The sequence below is a fragment of the Perissodus microlepis genome, chromosome 11 (assembly GCF_051167445.1).
Source record: "Perissodus microlepis isolate ML-2025 ecotype Zambia chromosome 11, ASM5116744v1, whole genome shotgun sequence".
Taxonomy (NCBI): Eukaryota; Metazoa; Chordata; class Actinopteri; order Cichliformes; family Cichlidae; genus Perissodus; species Perissodus microlepis.
In genome coordinates this window covers 12,020,324-12,044,029 of record NC_140471.1, presented here as the reverse complement: position 1 = coordinate 12,044,029, position 23,706 = coordinate 12,020,324, and the positions used below count along the sequence as shown (strand labels likewise).

The 23,706-nt window shown below is 40.2% G+C and overlaps 1 protein-coding gene across 3 annotated transcripts in view; it reads right to left on the bottom strand.

The window, feature by feature from the left end:
• The window catches only part of grb10b (growth factor receptor-bound protein 10b), a 64,001-nt gene that overhangs the window by 37,377 nt on the left and 2,918 nt on the right, over positions 1-23,706 (bottom strand). For 2 of the 3 annotated variants that reach the window (XM_084942786.1, XM_084942784.1), the window contains exons 2-3: positions 9,940-10,053; positions 3,833-3,929 (exon numbers count right to left, since the gene is read on the bottom strand). In XM_084942786.1, the coding sequence (XP_084798912.1) occupies positions 3,833-3,929; positions 9,940-9,990 (148 nt within the window). In that variant the 5' untranslated portion in view covers positions 9,991-10,053. The remainder of the gene's footprint in view (positions 1-3,832; positions 3,930-9,939; positions 10,054-23,706) is intronic. The other variant, XM_084942785.1, reaches the window with a different exon arrangement.

Genomic DNA, 23,706 nt, shown 5'->3' with positions numbered 1-23,706 from the left:
GGCCAAGCCTCCTGATTTGGAGGGAGTGTGGGATAGGGTCTGAATGAAACTGGAGGAGAGGAGGAGGAGGGGGAAGATTGGACAAGAACTGAAGGAAAGAAAATACAGGAGTGAACAGAGGATCAGAAACACATCTGAGTGGGAATTATGTGTAAAAGGAAAAGTGGGTGAAATTGCTTAAAGTGATAGTTAACAGTTTAAATTATAAAAATCTAAGCAGCGCAGATCTGGCTAGAGGGATGATGGTCTATCAGCTGGCTGACCACTGTTAATCTCTCAATAGTGTTAGGCTTGCCACAGAGTTATATGGTTCACAGGGCCAATTATAATATAGTATCCGTTGTTACACTCACAAATCTTCTCACACTGCTATACATGTCCAAACACACCTTAATGTTTGGGGTCTGCCCAAGTATTCACCCTTGTTCTTTGCTGCATGCCTGCACACAAAAGCCCAAACCCCAGCTGCCACACTGCTGTAGCTCTTGCTAAAAGCATTTCAACCTCCACCCACTAGCTTCCCCTTAAGTGAGAAGTTAGCATTGTCACTCCCCTGCTGGGATGACCTTGACATATCTCTGTGGGAAGCCAAAGTGTCAGAGCTTAGGCATAATATATACAGGACATAAGAATGAATTTCACACGAACTGGGTGAAATGCTGTTAGTTAAAAAGGTGCGTCTGTCACATCTTCCTTAAAAATAACGAGCATAACTTGAAGAGCTAGGACCTTCATTTCCAGCCTGAGATCTTGACTGGTTGACCCCTTGAGGAGCCACGCCATCAGATTACTGAAATGCATCGGTAGCATTGATGGGATTTGTTGCCTAGCAGCTGCATACCCATCACAGATATGCCCCCACCACCACCGGGAACAATGGTCACATCCATGTTTACCAGTGAGGGTCTGAGGTGCGACAGTGGAGAGATGTGGGACTCAAACATCTTACACTCGTGGCAGATGGCATTTTGCTACATTCACTAGATTCAAAAAGGCCAATAAATACTGCTACTATTAAATAGAGATGGACCGATCCGATATTACGTATCGGTATCGGTCCGATACTGACGTAAATTACTGGATCGGATATCGGAGAGAAATTAAAAATGTAATCCGATCCATTAAATATCAAAAAAGCACCTCACAAAACTTGCGACATGGCGTAACTCGGCTCATAACCGTAGCAGTCGGAGCAGTGTGCTCACGTGATAGAGCGGCTGTGTGTATTTGTAGCCTTGCTATCAAACCAGCATTTCATCTCTGAGGAAGTTATCCCAGAGAGAAGTAAAGCAAGTGTGCAAGTTCATCTCTGAATGTTTGTAAAGCATTCCCGCGTTAAGCTTAACAACCGATATATGGAGCGACTGCCTCTTCTTGCTGCTACTTCAATCGTGAAACTGATTAATGATCAGCTGATCGGCTTTTCTGTCGTGAGTCCGTCTCTCTTGTTTGTTTTTGGCCCACTTTGCACCAGAAAGAGGAAACCAGCGGCTGAACAACAGCAGCATGTTTAAGCTTGATAAGCTGTTGTTAGAATTTATTTAATATTACTTTCTACACCAGGATCTTTTTCTACGTAGCTGACGGCTGGTAACTGTGCAGGGGCGGATCTAGCAAAGTTTAGCCAGGGGGGCCGATAGGGCATTAACAGGGAAAAGGGGGACAAAGACATACTTTTCTTTCTTATTCTCATTTAAAATGTCTAGCTTTTAATAAATAATTATCTGAATCTTACACCCAAAGTTTTAATCTGATGTAAAATATATAGAAGTCCATTACTGTATATAGTAACTATTAAGTCTAATATACCCTAGTAAGCTATACTACTTTTTCCTTTGGGAACCATCTGTGCAGTCTGCAATTCTGTTGAAGAAAGATGTTGAATCTATTTAATTATTCTTGAAAAATAATTTATTTCTGTGCATTTTTTTTCCCCACACTGCATCAAATTAAAGTTGATTACGTCGATTAAGCACCGTGAGGTGGGGGGTGGTTCCCCATTTTTTTTTTTTTTTTTTTGCTGGGAGTTTGCAACCCTATTAGTTAGGTTGCTTAATATTTCTGCTAAGTACTCTTTAAAATACCAGAATAGGGAGGTTTGAGTAGGTTTAAGTTTATTAGATTGATCAGTATTGCTGAACTATGAATTATTTTGGGTGGAGTGTATTTTTTTTTTTTTTTTTTTTTTTTTTTTTAAAACATACAGGGATAACAGAATAGCTTTAGTGTTGTTGTTTATTTAAACTTGAGTATGAACTCATACAAAATGCAGCAATATATTAAACAGTTTTATTGATTAAAAAAAAAAACAACCCACTATATCGGATTCATATCGGTATCGGCAGATATCCAAATGTATGATATCGGTATCGGACATAAGTGGTATCGTGCCATCTCTACTATTAAATAACCTTTACATAGTCACATTCAGATGATTTCATCTTGCAGTCGGCAAAGTTTATTTATGACAGAAGACGTTTAAGATGTGTTAGACAATATGGGTCTTTTTTGCCTTCATAAGGAGAGAACGATGTCAGAACAATTCCAAAATATGAGATAACACCCAAGAATTCAGATTGTAAAGATGCCGATTTTCCTTATTGAGAGAGATACATCAAAACACACACACAAAAAAAAAAAAAAAAAAAAAAAAAAAAAAACCACTTCTTGTCAAGACATGATATGCAATCTTAAAAACTGTCTCATTTACTTGCATTCCTCATTGGGAGGGCAATGCTCCAGTCCGAGTCCGTTCTAAAACACATGCTGTCATTAAGCGCCGTTATACCACAGAAATAACTGACGCGAACATGGAGGAAAACAACAGAAGCAGAAGGAATTAGCACACTCTGAGCCCTTGACACGAGATGACTCACGTGGCATGCTAAGGTACTGGACAATGTGGTCTTGTCAGTTTTCTGATTACGCACTTGGACCAACATAAGCTGTGCAAAAACACTCAACTCCACACTAAATTAATTATAACCTAATGTGGTTAGCACAGCTGCATGTTGAGAACATCATCCAGAGCAGCTCCTATTTCGTCAAATCAAATACTGGCTTGCAAATGATTCGATAAAGGCCATTGTCCAACAAAGCTGTACTGTTTCATTTGTGAATACTTGTGACTTTAATGGGCTAAAAAGGATAAAAGTGGATAGTTATTTGAAAACAAGCTTAATAATGTCAGCAAGTACAGTGATTCGACTAAAAATCCAGATGTACTAATCGAGTGTTAAAGTGCTTGAATGAGCTCTTGTAATAATTTGTTGTGCAATGTATGAAACGGTGTAAAATAAGCATGACAAAGAGATATTCTGAGTGTGTAAACAAAAATATCGCCTAGTGACACTCATCTCCATTCATCTGCCTCTCCAGTCCTCAGTTCCCTCTATCCCAGATGATCCTGAAAAATGACAATGTAATTTCTGCTCCATTTATTTCCCATGCCAGCGACAAGCGTTCTAATTCACTGGTTGAGTCCTCACAGACTCCCCACCCTTACCTCCCATGCTGAGCCAATATTGTGTTTAAATCTCATGCTCCGATTGTCATGGATGAGCCCTGTATGGCACAATTACATAGACAGTGTAATTATAATAGCACCCTGCGTCCATGCACATCATCCTTTGAACAGCTCAAGTGTTGACAGCGGAAGAGACCCAAATATATATATCACACCCCCAAAACCAACACGCAAACAGAATGGAAATGGGAAAATGTTTGATATGTATATTTAAAATGCAGTCTTAAATGACAAGCTCCAAAACATGCTCAAGACTAGACATTTTAAATGTGCAATCAGGTAAAAAGCAAAACAAAAAGGACCAACCTTGATGGTTAGGAGAACTCTGATTAGCCGGTTGCTGAAATCTTGGACCAATGAGATCAGTCTGTCTGTGATTGGAAGACCGGTCTATATTTTCCTGCTGAGGGAGAGAGAAGCAAGAAGACAGAAAAAAAAAACAAATAATTTAGAACTTTGTTACAGTAGCCAATGTAAACATGCATTATCTAAACATGATCAACATTTAAAATCACCAGTATATTACCCCCCTTTAAATGTCAGCTGAATGCAAATTTTGTTTTCTCTCCCCTTTCATTCATTTATTTTTAAATTAACCATTTATGCTGTAGAACTGAATGCCCACATGGTGGAGCACGTTCTTGTTGAAACTTGTTCGATCACGTAAAGCAGCGGTCCCCAACCTTTTTTGCGCCACGGACCGGTTTATGCCCGACAATATTTTCATGGACCGGCCTTTAAGGTGTCGCGGATAAATACAACAAAATAAAACTAGTACCGGTACCGAAAAAAAGAAAATTTATTCATAACACACGTGAAAAGACCAAGGAAAACCGAGTAAACGATAAAAACGATAACAAAATAATGCTGAAAACCGATAAAAACCCTGAAAACTATACATTTCACACCTGAGCCTCAACTCTCGCGGCCGGTACCAAACGACTCACGGACCGGTACCGGTCCGAGGCCCGGGGGTTGGGGACCGCTGACGTAAAGGACCAATGTGTAGGAATTGGTGGCATCTGGCGCAGAGTTTGCAAACTGCAACCAGCTAAATATGCCTTTCTCACATTTCCACTTCCAAGCATGTAGAATAACCTTACGGTGGCCATCATTTCCATGTGAAACCACAACACGAGGCCCTCTAAAGTGCCAGTGTTAGGGTCGTTTGTCCTGGTCTACTGTCAAAATAAGCAACAGAAACAACCACTGATAGGAACCGGTGATTATACATGAACGCAAATATCATTTTGAATAGTATATTCCATTTCTGGAAATCATTTTTCCTCATCCTGCAGAGCTGCGCTTTAAAAGGCGAAGCTATAACTAAGCAGAAACAGCTTTTTTTCTAAGAACATTTTAGGGGAAGTAAAAGCTATAAATGGAAATGACCAATGGAAAACAAACCCCAGTTACAAAGCCTTCAGAAAACCTGAGCCAACTTATTCTCTACTCTCCCTACACTGCGAATGTAAAATGACACCACATATAGCATAAACAGTGTGCGAACATGGTCAGGTGTGCATCAGAGCACAGATGGAAAGCACTTAAGATACCACTCATCCACAGTGTCCTCGATTGCCCTTTGTTATGCTGGCTTGAAGCATTCCAGTCAGGACAAACTGTTCAAAAAGTCAGAAAAAAATAAAAAAAATAAAAATCAGAGTAAAAGGAGTGACCATGTACATTTGTGTAAACATATTCGTCTCAGATTTGTTTCTGGCACAGCTAGAGCAACTTATCATTCGTCTGTGTCCCGACTAGCGTCCCGCACAGGACCTGACACAGCAGGAGAGGGAACAGAACGTTCTGGGTGGACAGTGTACAGAAAAACATCACTACTCACTGTAAGCACACAAGACCTCTGAAGCTGTAATAAAAGCTGCTACAGTAGCTTGTTCCATCTCATTTAGAGTACAGACAGTGCAGGCAGAACTAGATTTTTTTTGTGTGTATAAAAACACACCTCACACTTAATTTTTTTTATTGTTTTTTGAAACTATAATGGAGTCTTTGTGCCCCACATTGGAGTTAACAGGTCAAAAGCATTGCAACAAGCAGCCTTTTGCTAATACATTTAAGGTTTTAGGTGAATCTCATTAAATTTGTTTCCTTGCAGCGCAGTGCTTGATGGCAACAACACATTTATTCTTTATCTTGTTACACAAATGTGAGGCTAGCAGTGATTCCTAAACCCAACTGATTTTACACCGTAATGTAAACACTATAACAAGCTTTATTATTCTCATGCTCAAGTGTTAAAGCATTTCGACATCTAAAGTAACCCCACTAACCAGGACTGATGAACAGTTCAAAGAGAATCTAGTCACTTTGAAATACTGTTGAATTTCACCCTGATGTCTCCATTCTTCAAAATAATGGTACTGCTATACTGAATTAATGCATGTTTAACTTCTTTCTCTCCTCTCTTAAAAACCAAAGCCTTGGTAAAAACTGGTGTACATGCTATGTACTTTGTCAGTGTATGACTGTCGACCACAGCTACCCCCAACCGCTTTTCTATACCAACTAACCCAACCGCATCCAATCATTAAGCTGTATTGTTCAGTCTTTTATTGTCTTGAATTTCAGTGGTATTTCCCCCCCCCCAGAAAGAAATAACCACCACACTACTACATTTGTTCCCATAACACAGCAAACCCATCATCAACGCACACCGTCTGGTCCAGCTACCAGACTGTGACTGATCCCTACCCAGTCACCCAAGCAGTTTGGTTGGCGTGCAAGTTTATCACAAAGTTGCTGTGTGTATTCAGGACAGGATGGTCATGGTTGAGCATCACTGAGCAGAAGTGTAAAGACTCTTTCACACCATATACTGTTCTTCAATGCTGTATGGCATGGCTGTCTGGAAGTAAATCACACGCACACCTCGTGTCTTACCAACATAAAGGAAAAAAAAAGGTTCTTTTTCCTGTATTCTTGCATTTTGTCATCACACCTCTGAATCTTACAAGCACAGGCACATATGCACAGACTTCCCCACCCACCCACCCACCCACATATCCTGCACACTATTAAGGGGCGAAAAGCAGGACTTTGACTGTAGGCCAAATTTTGACAAGGAGCACAGAAGAGCCCTTTCATTTTAATGAAGTTGAAAAGAACTTCAAAAAGAAATCAGGAGGTTGACGGTTTAACCCTTTGAAAAGGGGTCAGTGGAAGGCCAGAGGCAAGGTTAAGGCACAGACGAAAAGGAGTGGAGGCTGGACCTCAAACACACTAGTAGTTGATTCACATTCACCAGTAAGTGAAGTCATCATTGTTAACACAGCTCAACATTCCACTCTGATCCTGACAGTCTTCTCTTCACCATTGAGTTCAGACTGTTGCTAGTTTTGGTCGTTTCCATCAGTTTAATTCAAAACTAGCTCATGTGAGTATGATGCAAAATGTCGGTACCTCATCAGCCTTTTATTTAAAGCCGAGTTACTCACAAGTGAGGGAAGGTCTGCCTAAAGCAACTGGTTTAGATCACTTCTTTTTTCGAGCCTCCAAAAGCAGATCATGTTCCTCCATCTCCCTTGGTCCCTAGCATGCTCCTCTGTATGTCCCCCTCATTCCATCCATGAGTCTTCTCAGTGGTTTTTTTCCTCCTGCCTGGCAGCTCCATCTTCAACATCCTTTTTCCCAGTACGTTCAATTCAAAATTTTTAACTTTACAGTGCACACAGTAATTACATAAGCACCAACTGTGCTCATTTAGGATCCTTACTGCAAAACTGTCCACTTGTCCTCTGCACAGTGGACACTACACGCTTGACTGCAGTCTGCAGACATTAGAGAGGCTGAGGCTTTTAAGTATCACAGGATAAAAATTGCACTTTCTATTACCGTTTTAATGAGAACAAAAATTCTTTAAATATAAGATCACTAATGCTAAAAGGGTCCTAGTCTTATTTCAGACTGACCTACTGGGAAAAAAAAACCAACGCTAATAGAGATAGGCTTGTTGCAACATACAGTACATGAACACTAGGCAGCAAGTGGAAATCCCTTATTACATAACTAGAATGAGATCAGGAGGTCACACTAATATCTGCTACAAAGCTTTGTTGATTAATTTGTTTATACTGTGGAAACTTAGCTGTAACTGTAGTTAAAATCAAATGAGCCATGGCAGAGCTGGGCCATGACAGACATTTGCATAACATTACAAGACTGAGGGTTTTAGTCACCACTTTTTAGTCTGTAAATGTTATAGTAGTAAACCATTTCAGGTTTTGTGCTTATAAAGAAAAGAAGAGCCTTGAATATCCTTTACAGAGCTTGGAGAAGCATTCCTTATGATTGCTGAAAGAAACTACAAAAGTTGTTAAAAATGAACAAACTCTAGTTTTGCCCTTACGTATAGCATACTGCTGGTCTTAATGTTCATGCACTGACAGTAAACTGGAAAACTAAAGAGATGCACATCTTCACACTGCATAAACAAGGACAGTCTTTAGAAACTCCGAACTGCTGATGTTAAGCCCAAAATGACATGCAAATGCTCAGGTAACTCTTGTTATAACTAGCATTAATATTAGCGTCCTGTGAACATTTCGTGACAGTATTGTTCACTGGCATGTGGAGATTTCTTTAGATGGCATTCTAGTGTTTTAGTCCTTTTCTTTGTGTCACAAGAAACTCTCCATAGTTACATAAAACAGTATACACTGACATTTATACAGACTTGGACTTGGTAGGGCATAGCGTAGCTTCCTAGCAAGCATCCTTTACTTCATCAGATGTGCCTAGTTCTGCACATACAGATCATTTAGCCAGCAGTCAAGATTATCAAGATTACATCTGAAACAAGATTAAAGTGGTGATATAATCCCTGGAGTATAGAATGAATGTTATCTTTAACTGAATCGGTTTGGCACTGCTGCTTCAGTTTTATCAGGGAAAATCTTCCACAACCCTGGAATTTCACAGTGAATGGGTTTTCTCATTCAGTGAGTCAAGGTACATCTGTTATAGGTGAATGGTTTCCAAACAGCCGAGTGAGCGAGTACTGCTGTGTGTGTGTGTGTGTGTGTGTGTGTGTGTGTGTGTGTGTGTGTGTGTGTGTGTGTGTGTGTGTGTGTGTGTGTGTGTGTGTGTGTGTGTGTGTACATTAACATCCATATACTACAGCTCTAACAGGACCCGCCCAAACCATTGGCAAAGAAATAAGAGCTAAATGATGTCTCATTTCTTTCTGAAACAGCCTCCAGTCTGTCTTTAATTAGTGCTGAATAATCTAAAACAAGAAAAATATTAATGCAGGGCCAGATGCAGGAAAATTATTAGCCTACACATATTTACACTGCCATCTTTGGGCACCATGTTTTTTTGTTATTTTTTAAATTCACTGTGCCTTTTCACTTTCTGGCATCTTTTTCACTAACTTGTTATTAAAAATAAGACCAGCAGATACAATATACAGCTGCTAGAAATTGCTGTATATTGTAGTAGAACCACTGACACAAATCTACTATATATATATACACACAAGTATGTGAGCACATGTACATAAAAGAAATTTGAAAACAGTGCCATACAGTTCAGTACAGACTGAACTGTATCGCACAGCCGGACTGGCCTACTCCGAATGCTTGGAAGCCCTTTGCTCCACTGAGGGTGATGTGATGATTCTGCTAAATCTAACAGCAAGGTCAAAAAGTCAAGTTTGTTCTTGTTCCTCTGCAACAAATGATGGCATTCGCTTGTAAATCAATGTCTGTGGAAATTTGAATTACACAAAAAAGACAATAAGATCAGGGACAACTTGACCAAAAGACATGAATCCATATCTAAACCTCAGCAGCTGGGACAGCTGAGGGGATACTGAGTGATGGAATTTGGTCATGTGCAGTTTGTAGAGTGAAGCTTTATTCATAACCATCACACCGTTTGGGCCAACTGTGATGTCACCAATGCAATCTTCTCCTGAATTACGGGCATCACCATTCAGGAAAATCCCTGGCATCAGCACTAACATGGGAGTAGAAGAGTTAAAACAAACAGGAAGCAGAGAAAGCACAGAGTCTCTGCGCTCTAATATTCCACATCTACACGATCGATAATCGCACACTCATGACACCAAAGCACAGTTCATATTAGTAGTTGTGACATCACTTGTTGTGCAAAGACCAGGTGTAAGGAGACAAATCTGATTCCAAAGTCAGCCAAAGTTAAGGATTTTAAGAGAAATCATGAATTAATTTAACAATTTAGTTTACTTTAGTATCTTTGTTGGAGCCACAGAGGTCCATCCAGCTGCTGCTCTTTGTGCATTCATCTTAGTAGAATGATGCAACCATGCCATGACAAGTTACTGACTCAGTCTTTGATCAGGGAGGATAAAAGAACATTTTTGCCCTTTTCCCAAAAAAGAATATCTCAAATGAAATATTTCCATTTACCTGATAATTGGGATGATGCAGGAAATAATCCGGACATCCGGCCACAGCCATGGCTTACTTTTCTCAGATATGTTTTTTGCAATTGGTTTTGATATTAGGTGCTCAGAGCGAAACCTGTGGAGAAAGAACACAAATGGAGCTTAGTGGAAAAGTACAAAGGAAGCAGGGAAAAGATAAGAGCGTCCACGAGAGGACTGATGAAGGAAGGAGAGGCGGATGATACAAGGAAAGGAAGATGAAGTCTGAAGAAGACAGATATAGCACAGAGTAGTACTTAACCCACATAGACTACACAACGTCAACAACAACACAGAAGATATAATGGTTGGTTTAGAGAGACATCAGCACTTGTTTCAGAATTCACTCATGTACCAATGAATGTTGCTTGAAAGTGACTTCGAAGCTGGAAAATAAGGGTGAAGAAAAAAAGAAGCTCCTTTTAATACATTTTTGAAAGGTGGGCAGTTAAAGGTCAGCTGTGTGTACAAATCAAAGTTAAATATATAAAAAAAAATTAAAAATAAATAAATAAAAAAAATAAAAAAAAATAAAATAATAATAATAATAATAATAATAATAATAATAATAATAATAATAATAATTCCTCACACTACCAGGTTTTCATATTTAAAACCAGCTTAACCCTACAGAGGGTTAAGCTGGTTTACAGGAGAAGGCTACTTGAAACTGCGGCGTTAGTTTACTCCACCATAAAAGTGCATTCAGTAAGCCAAAACAAACTTGTTTTATTCACATAATACAGCCAAATGAAAACCCCACTACCAAGAGCATCGCATCCCTGCGGCAACTTCAGCTTTACTGTAGATCTTTTGCACCCTGTTACAAAACATAAAAATTCTACAATTCGCTTTCCCCTCTCATTACGAGTCCTGCACTTGCCTTTCTGCCTTCTAGATTTAGTTCACCAAGGTGGATCTGAAGTGACACGCGCCCTCGCCATAAGTCAGTTTTAGACAAATAAAACCACTGCACAATCTGAGGTGTGGTCTTTGATAAAATAACTGAACTTACTGCAATAGATGCGGCACTTTACGGTACTAAAAATAAGTGCTCCTGTTCCAAGACCCTGCCTCCCGGCTATCCTTGGTCAAAATAACCATAATTTCAACAACATGAACTCCAGTGTATTTGAACTTCTTAAAGTGGGTATCCTACTAACCTCTTGGCATTGCTGCCAGTGAACAAACACCTGTAAACACTGACCCAAAAATACCCTACAGGCACATATCCAGGTCTGAAGTTATACCCTGGGGTATATTTGGAGTCGAGCAGCTCAGGCTCATAACTGTGATGGTCTTTTATGCAGCAGTTCGTGACCCCCAGTTCGCATTATAAAAATAGGACCTGGCATTTTATAGATTGCTAATATTATCTCATGCTTGCATTAGCGGTCGTGAGCCAGCTGCCCTTGCGGTGGAGCAGTGTTTGTATGTGTGCGTTTCTGCCAAACAGTGTTTGTTTCAGCATGTACATGTGCACACGACGGTATGTGTGGATGTTTGCGTCCAGTATACTGCAAATACTTGTGCGTAGGTGTGTACTTTTAAGAATCAAGTCATGTTTGGAAAGACCTCAACAACTTCAGTCCCATCATATCTGATTTGTATACGGCGATATGTCCTCTCCCATCTCCAGCAGAGTTGACTGTTAAGCACACATATTGCTAAAGTGCAAAGCTTCCTGGAAAAGGAGAATCAAGCAAGCAGCAGCAGCAAACACATTGCACTTGTACGCTCTTGCTTTTGATGCAGATACATTACTTATCACACTTTTAAGATGTTATCCTGACACTGTGCCCACTGAAAAGATAAAAGTTGTCGATTTCCACGGGGGTTTTTTCCCCTTGAAGCCCTAAAATAAGCCTCCAAAACTGGACTTGCAAAAACCGACCAAACTATGAATGCAGTCTAAACAAAGAGTTTGGCACCGTGTTCACTAGGACCAATGAAAGGGCTCGCTTGTAATGTGCGTGGCATCTGTGCGGGTATGAGCGTTAACCCTTTCAATCCATGTGTGGGGCCTAGCTGGCTGGCCAACAAGCACAACTTTTCATCTACTCATCATTTACAAAAATGATTTACAAAAACAAAAACTAATTTACATCAGCCTAAACGCTCCAAGCCACCCCTCATTAAGCGCCACGAACTTACTATTCGTGGCCGAACTCTAGGCTGGGTTATTTTTTTTTTTCCTTCCAGAAATCAGGAGGTTAAGCAAGAGAAACAAGTAAGCTTCAACTAACTGTGCTTCTGGATGCCAAACAAATAGTTGGGCATCACTGGAAATTTTTGTCAGGGTTATATGCAAAAACACAAAGCCAACATTACAGGTGTGCGCTAGAAGGTTAATTTCAACTGTGCGTGATAAAACATGAGAAAAAGTCCAGGTGCTTGATTTAGCATTTAAAAAAAAAAAAAAAAAAAAAAAAAAAAAGTTCAAGGAGCTCATACATGCCATAGCTACTCTCAGTGACTGATCTATTGACCAAACATACATGTACTTATTCTTAATGGCTCCCTGACACAATCAAAGCCATTCCAGTGCAGGGATTAGACCCCTTCAGAGCCCTTTGATTCAATTCCTTCCACTTGAACAGTGTACTGAAACCTAACCATCCATGACCTTGACAGTACAATTATCGTCATAGCAGAATGGGGGACTTTGGGGTGCAGTGGCACTGAGATTACGGCATCTGGTTTAATTAAGGTGGTTTTGTTTAAACTTGCATGACAGTAGTTGTTCAATGATAGAGTTCAAAATGTAACAGTGTCACAATGCTAACCGTAAATCATAAATTTTTCCTTTGTGAGACCAGCAAAACAAAACAAAACAAACAAGCAAGCAAGCAAGCAAGCAAGCAAGCAAGCAAGCAAACAAAAAAGCAAAACACCTGGTTTACTATAGTAACACCTAAGCACAAGGAAAAAAATCACAAGGAAAAAGGGGAGAAACTATAGTAAACCAAGTGTAAGAATAGAGGTCTGACATGAGACTTATTTTTTGAAAAGGGTCATTAAGCACTATTTGTGTAATTTGCACTGCGAGCTCTTGCAACTTGTTTGGGGAAATGCTATCTTGGAAAAGTCCTGCATGATGGAAATGTTACACTGGGATACTGCCCCCAAAATCAGCAGTTTGTAATTTGTATCCTATATGATAGGATTATTAATTATGATAATTAAAATGTTCATTCCTCTTTTTGATCACAATATAGTAGTCTGCAGTCTGACAGTCTGCTATACGACCCGTTTGTTATTTGCAGACTCGGCCTGTACTTTTCTTAACATCCATCAGTGGGCCAGTGAAGTCATCCCCTGACTCGCCACCATATAATACAGGAGAACTCAGGGAAATGTTTCTGCTGATTACATGAGACTTCAAGTAGCCAAGGTTTCTGACCTTTGGCATCACTGCAGGGCTTATCACCTTGGGATATTAAAGCTGGACCCTTGAGGTATACGCACATATCAGCACATTAACCACTAGACCAATTAAGCATGCAGAACATCTATTTGTTCAAAAATCTATTCTTTTCAAAACTTCCCTAAGTGTAACTGCACAGCTACATGTAAACACTGTGCATCAAGTACTGTGTAAGTTGCTGTATAATATAAAAGGCCAAAGTGTGCTATTTAAACAACATCCTCGTACAAATACATCAAATGAACTTTCGAGGGAAGTAAAGCCCTAACTGAATAATTGCCTTAGCTCTAACTGAGTAATGGCTTATTGGTCCAGTGCAATGTTGTGTAATACCGTGCCCCAGCTCATTAAGAGAAAAATCCCACCAAGTCCACATTGGTGCTGAGTGTTTTCTAAATATAGGGTTTTGTTAGAGTTTGTGATTTTTACTTAGTAGAAGCTAACTAGAAAATGCCCAGCCCACCACAGCAAACAGGAAGTTCCAGTTTTGTGTATATCACCATAACAACAAAACTTCACACTCACTGCATGGTTTTATTATTTATTGTTACTGAAGTTTTAAAAATGTTATATGAAAGCAAACCATGCATACATAGTCTACTGATTTGAGGGCAGTGTCCCACTGCAACGTTTCCATCATGCAAGACTTTTTCAAGATAGCATTTTCCCCACCCCAAACAAGTTGCAAGAACTCAGTGGAAATTACACAAATAGTGCTCCCCTTTTTCCTTGTGCTTAGGTGTTAAACTGCTTTGGTTGCCTATTCTTTTGGGAAATCATGGATGCTGTGTTCTCTACCATCCGGCTTGTTACCAGCACTCAGGTCAAAAGTAGACATGACAAAAGTTTGCAGAGTAGTTTAAAATGATTTGAAAATCATTGCACTCTCTAATTTACACCTTACATCAGGGGTCGGCAACCCCGGGGCACGCGTTCCACGGCTGGCACGCCAAGGGTTAACTGATGGCACAACCACAGCTGGACTGGCCATCGGGCATTCCGGACATTTTCCCGGTGGGCCGATGGTGATTTTTTTTGTAGTAGTAGTTGTAGTTGTTGTTGTTGTTACAATGAAAGGTGGTGCATTGGCCAAATGCTGGCAGATGTGTAAAAATAGCTCAGTTGTTTGGTGGTGGCTATGGCGGAGCTTCCACAGAGGCCAGCAGGTGGATGAGGGAAAGGGGAGGCAGGAGGAGGAGAGACCTGAGGCGGCCGCCGGTCCAAGTGTCAGGTGAACTGAACTTCAGGTAAGAAGTTATGCCCTGCAGTCTATCTGGGTCAGATATAAACCAAGTTTAGGTGGAGGTTATTTTCGTCGTGCTGACTTTTTACAGTCAGTTACAATAACTCGTACTGTGTACTAGCTATCATGACGGAATTTATTATTACAGCTGGGTGGGTGCTATGATGTTACTGATAGTGAACTTTATTTTATTCATAAGGTTAGTTAGTAGAGTTACCAACCGTCCCGTAAAAAGACGGAATCGTCCCGTATTCAGAGAAAATATTACGCATTTCGTATTGAGGTGAAAAGGAACAGTTTGTCCCGGACTTCAGCTAGAATGAAAAAGACAAAGCTGGAGTTATTCTGTGTCTTTATGCTGTCAGCTGCCTCTTCTTCTCTCATTCTCTCCCCCTTTCTCTCCTGTTGCTACTTCAATCATGAAACTGATCAATGATCAGCTGATCGGCTTTTCTCTCTTGTTTGTTTATCGCCCACTTTGCGCCAGAAAGAGGAAACCAGCGGATGTCGCGCTAAACAACAGCAGCACGTTTGATCAGCTGTTGTTAGAATTTATTTAATATTAATTTCTAGTATCAGCTGATGTTTGCTGGAGCCACAGCTGTAAAAGCTGCTGGTCATGATGTCGGTTTGGTTATCTGGTGAGAGGGAAACATGAAGATGAAACCAGGAGATGTCCTTACTGAATCATCAGAGCTGAACAGGTGATGGAGAAACAGGTTTACCTTTTAGGTGACATGAATGAGTTGAAGGGAAGTTATGAACTGTTTCTGAGAGACAAATAACACCAGGATCCTTTTCTAAGTAGCTAACAGCTGGTAACTGTGCAGGGGCGGGTCTAGCAAAGTTTTGCCAGGGGGCCAGGTAGGGCATTAACAGGGAAAGGGGGGCACAAAGAAATACTTTCTTATTCTCATTTAAAATGTCTAGTTTTTATTAAATAATTGTCTGAATCTTACAACCAAAGTTTTTATCTGATGTAAAATGTATAGAAATCATACATATACCAACAAGACTGTACATCACTGTCACAACAGCGTTTGTTTTTATTCAAAGGCTTTATGGCTTTAATACCTGGTGGGCCGGTCTTTAGTCAAAATGCCCGGGACGATTTTTTTTGTCCCACTCCAGCCCTGGGCACGACACGCAGTGAATAAATCTGAGAAGGTGCAACAAAAAATAAATGCCCGCGCCAGCGGTGCACATCGCAAATTGGGACTTTCAGGTGTATGGACCAATGTTTTGTTTTTGTTTTTTTCGTCCCAGTTCAGCCCTGGGCACGACACGCAGTGAATTAATCTAAGATCACATTAACTCTGTGTATCTCTTTATTAACAAACATGCCATATTGGCCCAGTTTATTTTTCTTATCATTGTTGTGAGGAGACCATAAATAGCATTTGCCTTTTCTTGTTATGGAGTTCTTGTTATGGATACAAAGTGTCTTTTTTTTGGTTTCAAAATAGCTGATAACTATTCGCTGATAGCTGCCAACATCTGCGAACAAATATAATTCTATAAAGTGGTTCTATATAGTGTGTAACTGTTAATATAGAGCGTTATGAAATTTATTGCTAATGCAATCATATGGGACACTGACTTTGAGGAAAATTTAGATGGCACTCATCATCAGAAAGGTTGCCTACCCCTGTCTTACATAATACCACAACCTTTCTTGGAAACAAGATTCTGAGTAGTTACTTTAAAAATAAAAAATAAACTTCATGCCCTTTGCTCTAGTTTTTCTGTATTAACTGCCAACCTGTCTGTTCAGTTTGTATTTCCTACTTTGTGTTGGCTTTGTGTCAGCATGTTAGTTACTGATTAGTTTACCATTCCAGTCACAGCATAGCTTCCTGCTAGGATCTGTGACACACTCAATACTTTACCATAGTATATCACTTTATACCTCTTTCGTTATTGGGGAAAGAAAAACAAACCAACGCACTCACACACACAACAAAAACGATAAACTAAAGCCACACAGAGCTCAATGGCGGATCTGTAACTCAGCTGTGTCAACTACTCTTGTTGTGTATACAATTGTAAAATATGTTCACCGCAGTCAGCCTAATTCCAGCTGATTAGACTGGACACAGCTTAACAGGTGGCTGTTCAACTCTACTCAGTCATCTCTGGAACGCAGAGATCATTCTTTCCACACACTGTTGACAGAGGAATCGCAGGCAATACAGTCCTTTGTAATATGATTTAATATCAATGTGTATCTAGTGTGCAATCATTTACAATACACACTTACACAGCTTTTAAGCTTCCTAGTTAGGTATCATAAAGTCAAAAGGTGACTTTTTAACCCCTAAAAGGGTCTTCTTGTGCTTTTTCTTAAAACAGACCAATGCCCTGGAGTCAACATCTGCACAGGACTCCTTTTCCAAGCTCACTTGTTTCTCCTGCAGGGATTCTGATCACTCATTGAACACCTTTTGATCTCTCCCTCACTCATTCTCTCTCATCCCACTGGGAAAAATATGGGAAAGATGTTCGACGGCTTAATAAGTCAGTATTTAAAGATTATTGGAAAAAAGGTTTAGTTTTAGAACGTGCACACAACAGGAACAGATTTCCAAATAAAATTCATGGCTCCTTAATATATTTTATATATTAACACACTTCATGTAATGCTAGTCAAACCAGGTAAGATTAAAATGAAGCACCCTTTTATATTCTTCGACATTCAATCCTGTGATTATGATGCAGACAACATAAGATCGTGTCCTTGATTTCCATGTACATGAGATACTCAGCTCTTGTTTTAGGATGTATGCAAGTCCTGTCACCGCCCTGGGCTATCACTGCAACAAAGTGCAGCTGGAACAAGGTCGACATCACTCGACATCTTCAAATGGAAGTGTCAAGAGCCTGACGAAAGAGTCCGCTTCTAACCCGAGGGGTAGAGAAAAGTAACTTGTTACAACGCCATTATATTTCGAGTCTGCTAGTATGCAATGGTCAGATTGCTTTGGACAGATTTTATCAGAGGGTGAACATGTGCATTGTTTCAGGTGGATTGCAAGTGGACCTGAGGAAAAAAAAAAAAAAAAAAAAAAAAAGTATAACAAAAACAACCACTTGTCAGTGGGTCCTGCAGTTGTCTGCACGAGCCCCTGTAAGCAAGAGTAACCCAGTCTTTCAGTTCTTTTTACTACTGCAAACATTACTTAAGAGAATTGACACAGAATAAACAGTTTTACTGGATGGTAACTGATGACTTCAAGAGTAGCAATAATTGAAAAAGAACACCGTTTAGGTAAATGTTTCTCATTTGAGCAGATGGCAAATTAACTGGCAGTTGGTGCTTAAGGAGGAAGTTATAAATGACAACATTTTTTGTCACACAAAGCGGGCAGTTAGCAATAGGGCTGCAGCTATCGATGAATCGATTTTATCGATAAAATAAGAATACTGAAAACACCGTACTCTATAATGCATCTTCACATCCACCCAGTCGAGTCCAATACATATGCTTTTCTTCAAAGACTGAAGAAAAGCATTCTGGAATTAAATCATGAACATCCAGTTATTGCCAGCCCCTGCTGCTTCCTTAGACGCAGCTGTAATAACTGCTGCTTGGTTACATGCACGCCTGCATTGCCCATCTTTGTCCTACTGAGAACTTTGGGTGGGGCTTATGTGTCCGTCTTGAGGTGTGTAGTTAAAGTGAAGTCATAGCTCAAAGATGGGTGTTAAAAGAATTCACTGCAGTGACTCTAATGACTGATGTAATGTTTATAAGATAGTCACAAGAGAGACCTTTGTGTGATTGTGACTGTCCTGACCAAGTTTTTTTTTTGTTTTTTTTGTTTTTAAAAACAGTCTTTAGACATTTATTTTGCACAAATCTGTACTTGCCAAATCACTTTTGCTGGAAAAAACTAATAAATAAATTTTTTTAGCAGTAATAGAGATTCAAAATCTACACAACTAGGATAAGTGGCAGAAAATAGATGGATTGGTTTTGGTCTCTAAAGAACTGCCAAACAAATAATCACCAAGGAAGAAAGAAAATCCATCCATCCATGAATGACCAAAGACTGGTTGGCATCCCAATAACAATCACCTCTTATATATTTTTCCTTTTCCCCAACTGTTGTTGCCATTCGCTATTTGAAATCGTTCTTTAAGAAGTTGCAGCACCAAAAACCTCCTGCTGATAGCGCTGGTCACTAGCAGTTTGCAATCTTTGCCTGTGGCTGATTTGTCTATCAACACTAACTATCAGCTGAGCAGTTATTTGCTGTAACTTGTCCCTGACTGCTGCAGCCAACATGTTTCAAAAGCACAACTTTTACTTTGAAAGCACCCGTCTCCATTTCTGATTTGTGTCCATCTTTCACAGTTTTATGACCACTTAGAGACTAGCTGGTGAGTGTTTGCAGACAAGTCAGTGACTTGCAAACCACGGTAGTCTTGCCAACTAGTTGAGAAACACATTTTTCCCTTTGCGACTGGCATTTGCCAGATGGTTGCCAATTGATCTGTTAGCAGATGTGATTATGACAATTCCATATTTACAGCTCGTTTCTGTGTTTTTAAGAATTCTTATAATGCCCCTTCTTGACATGGAATACATATCGAAGCCCAAAGTTGGTGTTTGACATACAACTTTCTAAATCTGAACAGATCAGACTCTGGTACAATAACTATGGCAAGCTTACCCATTCCGATTCTCACAGTTAATCGATACTGCAGTGTAACAGCTACCGCCCCTTTCTCCAAACCCTCTCTCAGTCTCAGCCCCTGTGCTTCAGACCATAAACAGTGTCTCAATTCAAGAATTGGAACAGCTCCAACTCATGTCTAGGGACTTGTGGAGAACCCACTGAAGGGAATGACCGTAACCCAACCCTGAGGGAGGGAAGGTCAGTCATTTTTCTGTATGTTTAAAGAAGCCAGACACCATAAGTGATAATATTCAGTTTTTAAAGCTGCATGTTGTCAAACCGTCCTATGACAGGGCAACCTACAGAAATGTATTACATGCCAGAGTGTGAGTGGTAAGGGTGGAGCACTTCGACACATACAGCACCATAATGTAAATCGAGTGAGCTGGATATTTAGTCTCGATACCTTAGGCTCCATAGGTTTATCTTTAAATCTGTGTAATTTCTTTATATCTTGAACATTATTAAACAAATATAATTCACTGCATGTATTGTAAGATATTAAACCCACAAATAACTATTGACACTTGCCAATACCTGAAATTATCAATGTTTAAGCCTTTCTAGTAAGGTTGTCAGAGCTGGCGGTTTTTACAGCAATGCAACGCTGAAAGACGGAAAGAAAAAGTTAAACAGAGGATCTCTGTCTTCTGTTTTAATCAGCAGATCAGATGGTAGTCACTTCTCAGTGGATGTTCTTGTTGCACATGTTGATTAGTCATTAATTGGCAGCTTTCATTATTTGTGAGCAGCAGCGTAAAGTGGGGCTATAAGAGAGGGCCTGATGTCATGCCGGGGTAGGCTGAATGGCACCAGTCTAGGAGAGAAAAGCCTTTTGGAAATGTGGACAGTGCCTAATTGGATGAGGATTTCACTTGGCTGCTTTGGAGAACTGGTCTTATGCAATGGCATAGATGAATGGACCAGGCTTGGGAGCGACGATGCTTGTACTCAACTTGGTTGCAGTGGTGGCCCCAAGGGGTTACATTAGATGTATTTGCCTTCTCATGACACCATCTTTACAACAAGTTGGTGTTGGGTGCTCCCACCACCTAACACCGTTAACTGTACAGCGCTGTAACATACAAAGAAATGCCACACCATAAAGCTGATAAAAACCAAAACTGAGTCACACGGTCTCATCCTCCATACAAAAACAAAACATCAAACCCAAATAAAACTTTCCTTGTAATGAAAACTCAAATCAGAAAGGCTCTTGAGTTCTACGTGACCACTTGAGGGGAAAGGGGAATAACACTTATTTTACTTAGTCTTAGGAATGCTAACAAACTTGGCTGTCTGAAAAACAATTACCTTAACAAGGACTTAACATAAGTCCTATTCATAAGTACCAAAGCACACCACATTAAGTCCTAATCCCTTTTAAGACTGAGAAATAATACTGGAAAACCAAGGGGCAGAAAATCTAGTAATGTACAGAAAAATAAATGTGTTCATAGTCAATGGTGTGGCATTCAGATCACAACAGAGACTAAGACACTGATTTAGTCCAGAACAGATATAACTAACACCACAAATACTGTTAAGAGTTCTTGCTGGGGATAGTTTCTAGGGGAAAAATAAAAAATTAATCACGCAGTTCATGAAGACAGCTAATTTTGCTTTGCAGATTCCATCTCACATAGTAAGACTGATAAAGATGGTAAGTAAAAGTAGGAGATAGGTTGCACCTAGACAAAGACAATGGGGTACACTGTGAGAACAAAAATTAAATATTGTAACTATGTATAAGAGGGGTCATTTCATCATCACCGTGCAACCACAGCACATTACCTGCACCCAAGCGACCACGGGCTCAGGTAGGTGTTTCGTTACCTGCAGAATAAAGGAAACATTCTTGCCACTCACACAGGCTTTCAGCTACATTTGGGCCAACACCAGACAGTGAGAAACTCTATCCACTGTACTTAGACAAGCAAGCACTGCATCTCCTCAGGTCACAAGTGGAAAGTGGTGAGAATCAGGTTTATACAGGTCCATATTTACAGTATGGAGGTGGGGGGGGGGAAGACTAACACCACAAAGTTTTTCCTCTGGCAAGGGTTTAGGTTCTTAGAAATTACTTTTCACAAAGCAAAACACGATTACTCAGCAGTTATAGTTGAGATACCAAGGCATTCATTATTCTGTAAGCAATCGGGGACACTCAATCCAATGTATACAATTTTAACAGTATACACAGTCCAAAAAAAGAAATAAATTACACATGTTTATGCAACGGAGTCTAAATTTACCTTTGTCCAGAAACTCAAAAAGCTGTCCCTAACATCACGAGATAGTTTTTAATCACTGACAGCTCAGCTGAACATTTTGGCACAAAGGGTAAAGTTGCTCTGCTTTTAGATCCGGAGTCAGTGGAATAACATGAACTATGCTGTGGTCCCTGAGCAGGCCTGGGTTAATGGTGTCATGGCATCAGGGAGGGGGGGGTATCAGGGGTAACAGTGTATAAGCCCAGACCAACCAGTTCTGAATGACTGTTAGCTGACGCAAGACCTGATGGAATGCTGCTTAGAGCACGACCACAAGCTCTTACACCACCAATACCAGTTAACAGGATATCTCTGCTAATTTTCCCCTTGGACAGCAAGTGAAACTATGCATTTATAAAAGCAGCAGTAACAGAGATACCCATTGCCTCGAGTTTAAAACGAGACTCAAGTCTTGCCTTTGAAATAATTGGATTTATTACTGCAAAGCAGACGATATTACCAAAAAAAAAAAAAAAAAAGTATGTGCAACAGAACCAAACTCATTGTAGATTCTTATGAAATACACAAACCTGAATCCTTGTGGGATTGAAGTATAACTTATTGTAAAATTCTTTGGAATATGTGCAGTCAGCAGCGTTTTGGCAGCTTGTAGCTGTACAGAGTTCATGCCCCATCATGCCTGTGCTTACTTAGCATGGACTTGAAATAGCAGGACTGGTGCTGGAGGGGGTGAAAGAAACCGCAGCTCTGGCAGCTGCCATGTGCGCAGTGATTTGACCACAAAATAATCAAACTAGAAGGGCATTTAGAGAGAGCATTCCCAACGAGGTCAATGCCCTTTATTCCATTGTTTTCAAAAAGTGACCGAAGTCTGCACCAAAATGTAATGGGTCCTTCTTTTACTCATGCGCTACCTCTCTGACAAGGTTCGTGAAATCTGACAGTTTTTTTTGTTTTTGCTTAACCTTGTGGACCGACACCATGATCACGAACCTTTACCTCTGCGATATAGAAACGATATGTAGCGGCAGCCACTTGATAAGGCCACTTCAAAGTTGTGTGAGAACCAAGTCTCACCACTTGGCAGCGATTTCATCAAGACCAAGATCCCATCTAAACTGGGAAAGAGCAATAACTTTCAGTGGTCACGGGGACATAAAATAGCTTGTGCTGAAACACCGCTTAAATTGGTCATGTTTTACTGCATGCTAAATATTTTGCATCATTAACAGCTCAGCCCAGAGAGGCAAATTGATCAACTCCTCAACTCATCTGACCAAATATCATGCCAACTCACATTAAAGACAATAAACCAAGAAAAACAACTTCACTTACCTACAGTTCTGTGTAAATCTCTTTAGCTACCCCTGATGTTGTTACAATTTGCTTCCAAGGAGCGCTGACCTTCATCTAATTTTTAAAATGGTTTTGAGTAATAGTTCTCTAGGCCTTCTGAGAGATCGTTCAAGGTTTTTATTTGGGCATTAGCTACTTTGTCACTCATTTTCATTCCAGCCCTTGGGCTTAACCATTTACATTTTCCTCCTCTCACCCCCAAGCGGTCATAGCAGATGGCTGCCCCTCCCTGAGCCTGCTACGGAAGTTTCCTCCTATTATAAGGGAGTTTTTCCTTCCCACTGCCACCAAAGTGCCTACTCATTTGGGTGGGTGGGGCATCTCTGTCTTGCCTGTATCATTGTAGGGTGTTACAACAAGGGGGTTTTAAGGCAACTGTTGTTATACAGTGATTTGGTCCTATATAGATCAAACTGAGCTGGACTAAATTTATAAAATTTGAGGAAACTGGAGACAGAGGACCGAAGGAAGTGGCAAGCCTTAAGAGGGGGAAGAAACAAAAAAAGAAGACATACAACACTATCTACAGCAGATAAGCACCATCTGAAAATCATGTCTAAGCAAAGACCTGACACAGAACCTAAGAGATGCATCTGACCCTTCAGTTGATACATCGGCTATTCACTAAAGCCTCATTAGAAATGGTTTCAGTAGATGGGTTGCTGTCAAAAAGCTATTCTTACGGAAGGGAAACAGGGGGAAAGGGCTAAGATTTAAAAGCATAGCAAGACAGAGGAAAAAGAAAAAGAAATCCCCACAAAGCAGCACCACCAGTCATGGATTGGCCTCATTCAAGCCGTAATGATGA